We start from the raw sequence: 13,688 nt of genomic DNA, 5'->3' as shown, positions 1-13,688 counted from the left end.
GGTTTTCCCAGATGTGCCAACGTGGCTCTCTTCATAAATTGGAACTTTTGAGGAATCCTTTGCCTTGGACTCTGGTTTAATTTTGGAAGCTGTCTGGAACGCTGACAGGTGGTAGACGGAGGGAGGGAGGAGGAAAAATGGAAGTAATGAGGGGAGAGGGAGGAAGATGAGAGGAACGGAGGGACCATTACAGAATCATGATAGAAGCGGCCTCGGAGGTCATCTAGTCCAACCTCCTTTCACAGAAATGGCTGTCCAGTCTCTTCTTGAAAACCTCCAATGTTGGGACACGAAGGTGTTGAGAGCCAAGATGAACCAGTCTCTCTGATGATGCCCCCTGATTTAATCGGTGTAGAACTGGAAGGGACCTCTGAGGTCATCTAGTCCCACCCCCTCGCGCAGTGCCCCTCAATTCCCTTAGACCAATCCTTCTACTGGTGGGGTCCCTCCACCCCACCCCCTCTGTTTCTCCATCATTCCTACCTGGTCTATGTAGACGGCGGTGATGGCACCTGAATGGCCTTGTAGGGTGAAGAGACAACAGGAGTCTTCTAAGCGATACACCTGTGTGGAAAAGAATGGCGTTGAGCAAAGGACCCATCGCTCCCTCCCTGCTTCAAGAAGGGCTGATAGCGCAAGACTAGAAGATGCCTCCAAGAGCTAATGGTTGTTGTTTTCCGCTGTTAAATAACCCCGTAATCCCTTGGGTTGAGTTGGGACAAGGGAAAGCAGCTGAGTGTTTACTGCCCTTCCTGTCACCAATGAGAAGTTTTTGCTGCAGATAAATTCTCGTGCCCAGAGAGAAAAATATCTGCACCTACCGAGGATTGAACTCACGGCTTCCTGATTGTCCACCATTAGGCCACCGCACCACTCCTCCAAGAACTATGAGTGCCACCCAAATATGGTGTCCACCAGCCCACAAAGTTTCTCGGGTTCTTGAGAAGGTCTGGTGAAGCTACTACCTCTGCTGCTTCTACCAGGCCTGGGTTGACAGCCCAAGACCCCCAGGAGGACCTGGCCCAGGGATGGGTTTCAACCGGTTCGCGGCGGTCCCTGCGAACCGGTTGGTCGCCGAACCCGGAAGTAACTTACTTCCGGGAACGGCGAAGGGTGCGCCCGCCCGCCCGCGGTCCTTACCCGGTTTTGATGAGTTCTGCGCTTTCACGCATGCGCAGGACGCATACAGCGCCTGCGTGATCGTCCAGGAGCAGCTGGAGCGTCGCACAGACGCTAGTACGCATGCGTGCAACGCGCGCATGCATGGGGACACCGCCGGCCCCGTTCCAACCGAACCGGTTGGAACGGGGCAAGAAACCCACCCCTGACCTGGCCGTATGGGTTCCTGTCTCAATATCTGCCCCAAACCTTCCTTACTCGGAGCGTGTGATCCTGGCTGCCGGTCACCAACCGGCCAGCCGCAGCCTTCAGGGCAGTAATGGGTTTTTGGTGAGCGCAGGTTACGGTGTGGGTCAGCTGGCAAGTGAGGAGGTCGCTGGAGCTGTATACCGGCGGGGACGAGAGGCTGTTGCGGCCTGGGATGGCTTGAAAGAGAGAAAGAAAGAGAGGGAAGGAAGGAGGCAGAGAGAGAAAGAGAGAAAAGTAGGAAAAAAATGTGAAGGAAAGGATTTAAAAAAAAGGATAGAAACAGAAAACGAGAGAGAGAGAGAAAAAGAGAAAAAAGATAAGGCAGAGGGGGGAAGGGTGAGAGAAAAGGAAGGAAGAAAAAAGAAAGAGTGAACAGGTTCTCTTTCAGTGTGCAAGGACACCTGGGAATGCACTAATTTTGCTCAGCTCTGGGATGTTAAGACACATCTGTAATACATTTTGCAAAGGTTTCAGGTTTAGTTTATTTGTATGCCGCCCTTCTCCGGGAGGGACTCAGGGCGGCGAACAACTCCAAAGGGGAAAAGGGGACACAGACACAATACACATAATTAAAATACACAAAAGTCATACAGCCATACAAGTCGAGAGGGGAGGGGAACTCATCAACCCCAGGCCTGCCGGCACAGCCAGGTTTTAACGGCTTTTTGGAAGGCCTGGAGAGAGGTGAGGGTCTGAATCTCTGCGGGGAGTTCATTCCAAAGGGCCGGAGCTGCTACAGAGATGGCCCTCCCCCGGGTGGTAGCCAGATGGCATTGGCTGGTAGACGGAACCCGGAGGAGGCCGACCCTGTGCGATCTAACGGGTCTATGGGAGGTAATTGGCAGCAGGCGGTCTCTCAAGTACCCAGGTCCAATACCATGAAGGGCTTTATAAGTGACGACTAGCACTTTGAAGCGTATCCGGAGACCGATCGGTAGCCAGTGCAGCTCGCGGAGGACAGGTGTAACGTAGGTGTACCAAGGTACACCCACAATCGCTCGCGCGGCTGCATTCTGGATGAGTTGAATACTCTTCAAAGGCTGCCCCATGTAGAGCGCATTGCAGTAGTCCAGTCTTGAGGTCACGAGGGCGTGAGTGACTGTTGCGAGTGCCTCCCGGTTCAGGTAGGGGCGCAACTGGTGCACCAGGCGAACCTGGGCAAATGCCCCCCCCCTGGTCACAGCCGACAGGTGATGTTCTAAGGTCAGCTGTGGGTCCAGGAGGACTCCCAAGTTGCGCGCCCTGTCTGAGGGGCGTAAATTTTCACACACCCCCAGCCTGAGCGATGGAATACTGGCCAAATTCTTGGGAGGGAAACACAACAGCCACTCGGTCTCGTCTGGATTGAGTACAAGCTTGTTAACTCCCATCCACACCCTGACAGTCTCCAGGCACTGGCACATCACCTCAACCGCTTCACTGATACAACTGAGATACAACTGAGTGTCGTCCGCATACTGATGGTATTTTATCCCGTGCTGTCGAATGATCTCACCCAGTGGCTTCATGTAGATATTGAACAGAAGGGGGGACAGGACCGAACCCTGAGGAACCCCATATTTCAGGGGCCTAGGGGTCGACCTCTCTCCCCCAACTAACACCGACTGCGACCTGTCCGAGAGGTAGGAGGAGAACCACCGAAGGACGGTGCCGCCCACTCCCACCTCTCGTAACCGTCGCAGAAGGATACCATGGCCAATGGTATCGAAGGCCGCTGAGAGGTCAAGGAGCACTAGGATGGAGGAATGACCTCCATCCCTGGCTCTCCAGAGATCATCGGTCAGTGCGACCAAAGCGGTTTCCGTGCTGTAGCCAGGCCTGAATCCCGACTGAAAGGCGTCCAGATAATCGGCTTCCTCCAAGGACCATCGGAGTTGAGAGGCTACCACTTTCTCAACAACCTTCCCAATGAAGGGAAGGTTGGAGACTGGACGGTAGTTGTTCAAACTAGCTGGGTCCAACGATGGCTTCTTCAGGAGGGGTCTCACCACCACTATCTTCAGTGCCGGTGGGAAGAAGCCCTCCTGAAGAGAAGCACTTATCATCACCTGGATCCAGCTCCGCGTCACCTCCTTGCTGTTCGCGACCAGCCAGGAGGGACACGGGTCCAGTACACAAGTGGCAGTACTCACCGCTCCGATGGCCTTGTCCACTTCATCAGGAGCAACAGGTTGAAAGTCAGTCCAGAGATGTCGTTCAAGACCTTCCCCTGTTACCCCGGCTGGCTCTGCGCAATTGGAGTCCAGGTCCATCCAAAGCCGAGCAACTTTGTCCGCGAGGAACTGGACATATTCCTCTGCTCTACCTTGTAAAGGGTTATCCGCAACCCTCGCATTTAGGAGGGAGCGGGTCACCCTAAACAAGGCGGCAGGGCGTGACTCAGCGGACGCTATCAGAGCGGCAATGTGATGGTTCTTAGCTGTCCGTATTGCCGATAGATATGCTCCGATGCAGGTTTCCAAAAGTGCTCGGTCTGACTCGGATTTACTGGCCCTCCAGCGGCGCTCTAGGCGTCTCTTTTGGCGCTTCATCTCCCGGAGGTCCTCGGTGAACCAAGGGGCCCTCCTGGATCCACTGCTGCGGATCGGCCGTAAAGGCGCAATCTGGTGGAGAGCCTCAGACGCTACCGAGTTCCAAGTAGCAACTAAGGTCTCCACCGGACTGCGGTCGAGAGTATCAGGCATAACGCCAAGTGCCTTCTGGAAACCTTGAAGATCCATAAGACGCCTGGGGTGGAACCACCTAATCGGTTCCTCCTCCCTACAGCGGGGAATTGGTCTCCGAAAGTCAAGCCTCAGTAGGAAGTGGTCCGACCATGACAAGAGCACTCCGATGAATGTAACACAACAAATCTCGATTTAAGACTGACGAGCATTTAGGACCAGAGGAGAGTCGAGGGATAAACGGCTCCCCAGCCGGCCTGCTTTAAGAGGAGTGGGCTTACCCTGGAAGGGAGAGTGGGGCATGCACAGCGTGTTCCTCAGGGAATAAAAATCGAGGGATCCGTTCAGCCTGGCAGCTACGATCCTGCTCCAAGGGGAGACACCAAGAAACACAAAAGGCCTCAGTTGCACAGAACATTAAAATGCCATTTAAATTTACATTAAAAAAATAATCATCGATGGTAGGAAGCAGTGGAGTTTGGGGAGGAGGAGGAAGAAGAAGGAGAAGACAAGGGGGAGGAGGAGAACACAAGGGGGAGGAGGAGGAGGAAGAGGAAGATGAGGAAGAAGAGTAGGAAGATGAGGAAGATAAAGGGAGGAGGAAGAGAAGGAACACAGAAGGATGAAGAGGAAGAAGAGAAGGAGGGGGAGTAGGAGAAGGAGGAGGAAGAGCAAGAGCAAGAGAAGGGAAGGGGGAAGAAGAGAAGAGGAAGGAAAGGAGGAGGCGAAGGAGGAAGTGGAGGAAGAGAACATGACAAAGAAGAGTAGGGTGAAGAAGAAGGAGGAGGGGGAGGGGCGGGGGAAGAGGAAGAGGAGGAGGAAAAGAAAAGGAAGGAAAGGGGGAGGAAGAAGAGGAGGAAGATAAGAGAAGGAAGAGAACACGAGGAAGAAGGAGGAAGAGGAAGAAGAGAAGGAGGGGCAGTTGGAGGAGAAGGAGAAGACGAAGAGAAGGAGGAAGAGAAGAAGAGGAGGAGGAAGGGGAGGAGGAAGGACTGAGGGCTCCCTGAGCTTGGTGGGACATTTCATGACCCAACTAGGGAACATCATCAGTGCTGGACAGGAGGGAGGTTATATAAACAGTCAGCCAACCGCCTTCCCTTCTAGAGCCCTGGTGGTCTTGGGTCACCAAAAGTCTGCAAGGTGGGACTCTACCTCACACAGACACAACCTGTGACCCTCCCTGAGCTAACCACGTTCTCCGTATGTCTGAAACTGCTCCCCCTCCCCCTCCCGGATCCCCCAAACCCTCACCTGTCACTCAAGAAGACCAGGGACGTGATGCCCGATGTCCCGTCTTCACTGCTGCACTGAAGGGTCCCCTCAATGGCATCCCAGACCTGTGGAAGAGACGAAGGGGAGCCACGGGGGCCACGGGGGGGACTCATTACCCCCAAATATTTTTTGGGGGGGGAGGAGGAGGGGCTAGACAGTTATAATTCTTGGGGGTCCCTTTTCATCACTTCCAACCCCTCAGGCCAGACTCCCAACGGTTGTCAAGGGCATTATGGCTCGTTTTACGGCCTTATTGGTCACTAAGCAGACTGTTGTAAGTCAAGGACCATCCTACAGCGAGTCCTCGAGTTACGACTGCAACCAAGCCCAAAATTCCTCTGTCTAAAAGCGGAAGGATTGGCTATTTTATGACTTTGCTTCTCACCGTTGTTAAGTGAATCATTGTGTTTGTTAAGTTATTAAAGCTGGTTGTTAACTGAATCTGGGCTTGCAAATCGTGGGACCCAAGGACATTATGACCGTCATAAACGTGAGTCGCTGGCCAATTTTGATCAGAGAGGCTAAGGTGGAAAAACAGCCCTAAGTTATTCAAGGCCGTTTCGTGTCAGTCACTAAATGAACCTTCGTAAAGCGAGGACTCCCCTTACCTCCAGCCTCCCATTGCTCCGGCCGGCCAGAATGAGATTCCCTTGAAGTTCCAGACTCCAGACCGAACTGTCCAAGTCTCCCTGCCAGGGAATTAGGGGGCTGGTCTTCCCTGGGACCCCGGAAGTCTCATCGCCCCCCAAGCTGCTCCGTTGCGAGATGCATTCGGGATCCTCGCCAATTTGGGGCCACGCTCCCTTGCTCTGGGAGCCGCCCTTCTTAGCGACAGTCGTACAGTTCGGGGGTCCCTCCTCGCAGACCCTCCCCACCAGGCTGCCGAAGTCATAGCCATCCGGGCGCCCGCTGAGGGTGCGCAGACGGGGCCCCGGGCTCCCACTCTTGGTGTGCTCCGAAAAATTGGTATCGATCAGAGAAGAGAGGTCGGGTTGGTTGCTGAAGAGGAGAGGCGGCTGGGGGCTTCGGGTCCGGCGGAAGGGGGGGCTTCCATCCCAAGGGTCTTCTGGCCCGCCGCTGCGGCCGTCTGGGCTGTAATCCCAGCAGTCCTGGGACTCAAGGAGGCTGCCGCTATTGTTGTCCCGGGGCAGGCTTAAAAGAAGCAGAGTAACAGAGTGGGAAGGGGGCTTCAGAGGGCATCTAGCCCAACCCCCCCTGCTCCAGCAGCAGACCCTTCCAGGATCATAGAATAACAGAGGGGACCTTGGAGGTCATCTAGCCCAGCTCGCTGTTCAAGCACGAACCCTTCACAGTATCATAGAATAACAGAGCTGGAAGGGACCTCAGAGGTCATCTAGTCCGAGTCCTGGGAACCTGAGATCAGCAGCCGCTTTAGCGGGACTCACCCTTGCTTAGGAATGACCGTAAGGCAGTCACCCGTCTGTGCATCCCACACCCGGATCTGGCCCACCAGGCAACAACTGACCAGCAGCATCCCATCGCTAGCCAAGCATTCGATGTCCTGCAAAACAGGTCAAGAAATCAGCAAGAGGTGTTTGCAGGCGAGGAACTCCCGGCTGGGAAGCCTTTTCCCGGGACATCACCGTTGCCAGCGGGACCCCAAGTACAGGGCTCCCTTCATGTCCTCAGCAGGAGCCGGAGCTGAGGACAGGAACTCAACCAGGAACTCACACATGAAAAAGAGTGGCAAGTCTCATTCTTCAGTGTTATATTTACATTCAAACAGTCGCTAAAAGAACTGTGGTAAGCTTTCCTTTTGATTTTATTCTTTTTATTTTAGTTCGTTATTTTTCTATTCATTTTACTATTTTATTTTTGTCCCGTTTTGTATTTTATATTAATGTAGTCATCTATTTAATTTTTATTTTGCTATTCTATTTTATTTTATATCGTTTTATTGTATTCTACTCCAATAGCAGTAGACTTATATACCGCTTCATAGGCCTTTCAGGCCTCTCTAAGCGGTTTACAGAGAGTCAGCATATTGCCCCCAACAATCTGGGTCCTCATTTTACCCACCTCGGAAGGATGGAAGGCTGAGTCAACCCTGAGCCGGTGAGATTTGAACCGCTGACCTGCTGATCTAGCAGTAGCCTGCAGTGCTGCATTTAACCACTGCGCCACCTTGGCTCTTGGCTCAATACTCCAATTATATTGTATTATTTTATTCTGTTTTGTATTTTATATTATTGTATTCTGTTTTAGTTTTGTTTTATTATTCAGTTTATTTTACATTTTATATTATTCCATTTTATTTTCATTATATTACTTTATTCTATTCTATTTATATTTTAATATTCACTTTATTATTTTATTCTAATTTATTTTCATTATATTATTCTTCTATTTTATTCAAATTTATTCGATTTTATTTTACATTTTCATTGTTTTATTCTATTTTAGACTTTGTTTTAATTTTATTGTTTTATTTTTGCTTTATTCAACTTATTTTATATTATATATTATTCTATTCTATTTTAATTATATTTTATTCTTCTATTTTGTTTTAATTTTATTATTTTATTCTTCTACTTTATTCAAATTTATTATTTTATTTTATTTTATTCATATTTTATGTTCTTTTATTTATTTTATGATTTGATTTATGCTTCTTATTTGTAACCTATGGTCTGTGACCGTAATAAAATCACTACTACTACTATTACTCCACCTCTGGCTTCTCACATCTGACATCTCCCGAAGTTGTTTCTCTTTTCCTCCTTTTTCCTCTTTTCACTCTCCACCCTGCCAACCCCCCCCCCCCAGTCCTGCCCCCCAGTCTTCAAGCTTGACAGACCCACTGAAGAACCTTCAAGGCATATCCCAAGGGTGCTTTTTCAAAGGTGCTTTTCTCATCTTCAGTTCTGAGTGAAGAACTGAACTGTTAGCCAGAATGGAGGAATCTCCTCTGGATGAGAAGCGAAACCTCTTCAAGAAAAAAAATCCAAGGAAGTTTAAGTTGGCTCTTGAAAAAGACAACCATGGGACAACCATGACCTGGATGATTGAGAAGCTCCAAAGAAAGTTAGGAGACGCCACAATGGGACAGAGACGTCCTGGGCATGGGGGGCCAAGACCTCAACCGTTCGGAGTCAAGACACCCCTTTGGCTTAGCGCTATTACCTCCGTATGCCCATCCCAACTCTCACCATGAGGTGGCCTCGGAGGACCAGGGGGATGATCTCCGTCTCGGGAGGTGAGTATCCGTAGTCGTCGCAAGGGAGGTCCCCTCTTCGCCGCCGACTGTGGGAAAGCCCGTTTTGTCCGTAATTCTTGGGGCACAAGACTTTGTAGAGACAAAAGAGGAGGAGGACCAAAAGGATGCCGGACGCCAGACCAAGGGCAGCCACCCTGGAAGGAGAGGAGGAGAAGACATGGGGGACCTGAAGCCTACATCTTCTCCATATTCCAAAGATCGCAGTAGGAACCAAAAGACATTTCAGGTGAGGAGAAGGTAGCCCAGATACAGGTAGTCCTCGACTTACAACAGTTCATTTAGTTACAACAGCAGTGAAAAAAGCAACTTACATCTGCTTTTCACACTTATACGCCTGTTCGCAACATCCCTACGGTTATACGTGATCAAAATCCGGACGCTCGCCAAACGGCTCGCAATGTCCCGGGGGTGCCCCGGGGCTCCCGCGATCCCCATCTCCTATATCCAGGGGACGCCGGAAGAACAAGGGACCTGTTGTGATGGCGGCCAGATTCCAACCAAGGGGGAGCGTTTGGGACCCCGTAGGCCGCGTTTGGTGGGAGCTGGAGACACCACAATTGGGGTCATCCTGGACTAACCGGGACACTGCCCCATCGCTGACCGTCCCAGGACTCACTTATAGAGGGTGACGTCTCGCGGGCTGTGTCCTTTGGGCTTCTCTTCTGACAGCCGGTCCGCCTGCTCTTCTTTCACGACGCCCAACGAGAAGGAGGACTGGTACCGGTTGGCTTCGTGGGGATGACGGGCCTCCAAGGCCTCTTGGGGGTCCAGGTAGAGGGTGACAGGGATGACCGGAAGGATGCTAATGTACCTGGAGAAAGAGAAGAACTGATTGGAGAAGGAGGCATCCAAGAGGATTCCCGGAGGCAGATCGCGGGAAACTCAACGCCCCAAAGATGGCTGTCTTCAATCGCAGCTCTTCGCCCGTCCAAAAGAGCCACTAAACAGCCCCGGTCCAGGATTCAGAACGTAACACCTCCAAGACCTGGGAATTCTTGGTGAGACTGAAAAAGTGACATTAATTGCTTGAAAAGCCCTTTTGGCGGCTTGGGGCCTGCGTGGGTTGTTCCCACTTCCCGACATTTAGAGCAGGGTTGGTCCGCCGTGGGGATTTTGAGAAGTACGGACTTCAATTCCCACAATTCTCAGTTGATGATTCAGTTTGCCAGAAATTGACAACCACAGATTAACAACTAATGAAGGGACCAACAAGAACATTTCCCACCAGCAATTACTATATAAACATAGAGCAAATCCCACGCCTTCTAACAATGATAACGTTCCCTAGCTGGGTAATGAAACGTCTACAAGACAACAACTAAGCTCAGATAGCACTATGGTCCCCACAATACTTTTCCTGTTCCTCCTCCTCCTCCTCCTCCTTGCTCCTGCACAAATCCTACTACCTTCTACGATAGATGATGTTACCTAGTTGGGTCATGAAATGTCTGCAAGAGAACAACCGAGCTCTAAGAGCAACAAGGACCCCCACAGTTCTCCTCCTCCTCTTCCTCCCTCCCTCCTTCCCCTTCTTTCTTCCTCCTCCTCCTTCCTCCTTTCCTCCCTCCCTTCTTTCCTCTTCCTCCCTCCCTTCTTTCCTCTTTCTCCTCCTCTTCCTCCCTCCCTTCTTTCCTCTTCCTCTTCCCTCCCTCCCTTCTTTCCTTCTTTCCTCTTCCTCCATTCTGGCTTTCTTTCCTCTTCCTCCTCCTCTTCCTCCCTCCCTTCTTTCCTCTTCCTCCTCCTCTTCCTCCCTTCCACCCTTCTTTCCTCTTCCTCCTCTTCCTCCCTCCCTTCTTTCCTCTTTCTCCTCCTCTTCCTCCCTCCCTTATTTCCTCTTCCTCTTCCCTCCCTCCCTTCTTTCCTTCTTTCCTCTTCCTCCTCCTCTTCCTCCCTCCCTCCCTCTCTTCTTTCCTCTTCCTCCTCCTCTTCCTCCCGGCTTTCTTTCCTCTTCCTCCTCCTCCTCCTTCCTCCCTCCCTCTCTTCTTTCCTCTTCCTCCTCCTATTCCAACCTTCCTTCTTTCCTCTTCCTCCTCCTCCTCCTTCCTCCTAGTACTGAAGTTCCCTAGTTGGGTCATGAAACATCTGCTAAAAAAAGCTCAAAGAGCACCAAGTATCCCACGGTATTCCTCATTCATCATTCCTCCTCCTCTTCCTCCTCCTCCTCCTCTCCACTACTACTCCCTTCTAGCAATGATGATGCTGCTTAGTTGGGCTATGAAATGTCTGCAAGAAAAGCATCAAGCCAAGAAAACATCAAGGACCCCACAGTTCTCCTCCTCCTCCTCCTCCTCCTCCTCCTCCTCCTCTCCCTCCTTCCTTCCTCCTGGCACTGATGGGTTCACCTCTTTGCGTCACAAAACACACGTGGGGAAACCGCCCGGCCCAGAGAGTGCCGAGGGCCCCACGACCCACCGTTTGGCCAGGGTGATGTTGTAGTAGCTGAAGAGCGAGGGCCAGTGGCGGAAGGAGAGCTTCCTCCAAAGTTCTTCATCCTCTGAGCCCCAAGTCACTTCGGCCTTGGAGCCCACCTCCGCGTGCCCCTTGCTCCTGGCGTTCAGCGGCTCCTCGGCGTGGCGCTCCGCCTCTTGGTGGCGCGAGGACTCCCCCGTCTGGTTCTCCGAGAGCTGTGGTGGCGGGGGCTGCACGGGATCGGCCGAGAAGACCGAGAGGGACAACTGGGCATCCCTTGTGGGAAGGACCTCCCCGGGGACGGGCAGAACCGGCAGCCCTGCTTCGCCCAGGGGGCTCTGCTCCGTGACGTGGGAAGCCAGGTAGAGGCGGACACCCGCCGGATCGGTATAAACCAAGATGCCAATCCAGACCACCGTCCCGGTCTGTAGGGAAGACAAGTTTACAGCGACCCCTTAACGTGACATTCGGCCCCCTCGCTGGCTTTAAGAGGGGTGGACTTCAACTCCCAGAATTCCCCAGCAAGCACATCTTAAAGCCTCTTTCCTCGGGGACGGGACTGCACCAGGGACCTTGGAGGTCATCTAGTCCAACCCCCTGAACGAGCAGGAGACCCTTACGGAGACATACAATGGCAGAGATGGAAAGGACCCTGGAGGTCGAGTCCAACTCCCTGCTTTAAGCCAGGGACCCTTAGAGAAGAAGAGAGTTGGAAGGCACCTCAGAGGTCATCTAGTCCAACCCTCTGCCCGAGAGCAGACACTAGAGACCCGTTTCAGACACCAGGCACTCCAACCTCTCCGTCAAACGAACGGTCCAAAGTCCAAATCTACCTGCACCCCAGGGGATCTCCCTCGTTAACCTCTCGACCGGCGGCAAAGCGATCCGCCGTTACGTCGAGGAGTATCCGTACCCCAGCCTGTCTCCCCATCTCCTTCCATTTCTGCACCGTCCGATCACGTTTTCGCGGCTTTGACACCGAAACCCAATTGCTGAACCACCAACCCCTCGTGCAGAAGTCTCTCTGGAACCTGGACACACACACACACGCACACACAGACACACACACACACCATCCTTGTGTGTGCACCGCCGTAGCCCCAAGTCTTACCATGATGATCCTTTGGGCCAGTCGTGTCCGGGCGAAGAAATACACCACCCTCAGCCGCTTAGGGAGACGGAGGTTGCGGAGGGAGGAGGTCTGGAGGTTGATGGTGTGCATAGTAGCCGGGCGCATGGCTGGCTGGCGCTCGTAACGCGGGCAGCGGGAGTTGGGCTTGGGGGGCGGGAGGCAGGCTTCGGCGGGGGGACGCTTGTTGAGATCGGCCAGCTGACAAAGGGACAGAATGGAAACCCACCGGCAGGTCAGAATTCGGAAGTGTCTCTCCTCAGGGGGAGGAGCTACACCGGTTGGAAGGGACCCTTGGAGGTCATCCAGTCCAGCCCGCAACTCAAAACAGGAGGCACTTACAGAATCGTGGAATGACTAAGTTGGAAGGGGACCCTTGCAGGTCGCGTAGTCCAACCCCTTGGTCAAGAAGTGGACTTTTACAGAATTATCAAAGAACAAAGTTTGAAGGGAACTTTGAGGTCTTCTAGTCCAACCCCCTGCTCGAGCAGGAGACTCTTACAGAATTAGAGTTGGAAGGGACCTTGGAGGTCTTCTAGTCCAGTGCTCTGCTCAAACAGGAGACTATTAAAAAATCACAGAATCTAAGGATTGGGATCTTGGAGATCATCCAGTCCAACAACGGCTCAATCAGAAGATGCTTACAGAATAAGAACTGGAAGGGACCTTGGAGGTCTTCTAGTCTAACGCCCTGCTCAAGCAGGAGACCCTACACCATTTTCAGACAACTGGCTGTCCAGTCTCCTCTTAAAAGCCTCCATTGATGGAGCAACCACAACTTCTGGTGGCAAGCAGTTCCACTGGTCAATTATCTTCCCCGTTAGGAAACTTATCCTTAATTCTAGGTTGGATCGTAATAAGTTTCCTCCATTGCTTCTTGCCTTGCCTTCCGGTGCTTTGGACAATAAGAGGAACCCCTCTTATTGGAAGATGCCCCCCCTAGTCCTTCTTTCTATTAAACTAGACCTACCCAGTTCCTGCAACCGTTTTTCATATGTTTTAGCCTCCAGTCCCCTAATCCTCTTTCTTGCTCTTCTCTGCACTCTTTCTAGAGTCTCCACATCTTTTCTACATAGTGGTGACCAAAACTGGATGCCGTATTCCAAGTGTGGCCTTACCAAGGCCTTATAAAGTGGTATTAACCCTTCACGTGATCTTGATTCTATCCCTCTGTTGATGCAGCCTAGAACTGTGTTGGCTTTTTTGGCAGCTGCTGCACACAGCTGGCTCCTATTTAAATGGTTGTCCACTAGGACTCCAAGATCCTTCTCTAAGACCTAATATCACTCGGATATGTCCTCTTGGGCCCTCAAGAGATCTCCAAAAACTCCAAAGACTTTCCAGTTTTTGGGATTTTACCTCCATCCGACGGATATCGATGGAGAGGACGGTGGTGAAGAAGAACATCTGGAGGAAGAAGTCGGAGACCAGGCCCACCACAGCGAAAAGGCAGAATTCCTGGAAAGGACGAGAGAGAGGGATGGAGATGAGACCAAGAAGGTTTTCTTTTGGGAGGGGGAGAGAGAGAATTAATTTAATTTAATTTAATTTAATAGATTTATAGGTAGCCTAATCTCGGAGGACTCCAGGCGGCTTACACAGAACAAGA

At 51.8% G+C, this 13,688-nt stretch overlaps 1 protein-coding gene across 1 annotated transcript in view; it reads right to left on the bottom strand.

Annotated features, from left to right (window-relative positions):
* Positions 1-13,688, bottom strand: part of SCAP (SREBF chaperone) — a 43,221-nt gene that overhangs the window by 2,347 nt on the left and 27,186 nt on the right. The window contains exons 11-21 of the mRNA XM_087712354.1: positions 13,439-13,537; positions 12,062-12,280; positions 10,954-11,375; positions 9,158-9,352; positions 8,474-8,675; positions 6,710-6,825; positions 5,912-6,455; positions 5,283-5,368; positions 4,313-4,395; positions 1,378-1,544; positions 484-564 (exon numbers count right to left, since the gene is read on the bottom strand). Coding sequence (XP_087568480.1) covers positions 484-564; positions 1,378-1,544; positions 4,313-4,395; positions 5,283-5,368; positions 5,912-6,455; positions 6,710-6,825; positions 8,474-8,675; positions 9,158-9,352; positions 10,954-11,375; positions 12,062-12,280; positions 13,439-13,537 — 2,214 coding nt within the window. The remainder of the gene's footprint in view (positions 1-483; positions 565-1,377; positions 1,545-4,312; positions 4,396-5,282; positions 5,369-5,911; positions 6,456-6,709; positions 6,826-8,473; positions 8,676-9,157; positions 9,353-10,953; positions 11,376-12,061; positions 12,281-13,438; positions 13,538-13,688) is intronic.

This window comes from Thamnophis sirtalis, unplaced genomic scaffold (assembly GCF_051295495.1).
Source record: "Thamnophis sirtalis isolate CommonGarterSnake01/CBP01778 unplaced genomic scaffold, rThaSir2_p1.2 scaffold_4, whole genome shotgun sequence".
NCBI classification, from domain to species: Eukaryota; Metazoa; Chordata; class Lepidosauria; order Squamata; family Natricidae; genus Thamnophis; species Thamnophis sirtalis.
The sequence above is the reverse complement of the archived record's forward strand: the minus strand, read 5'-3'. Positions and strand labels throughout refer to the sequence as shown.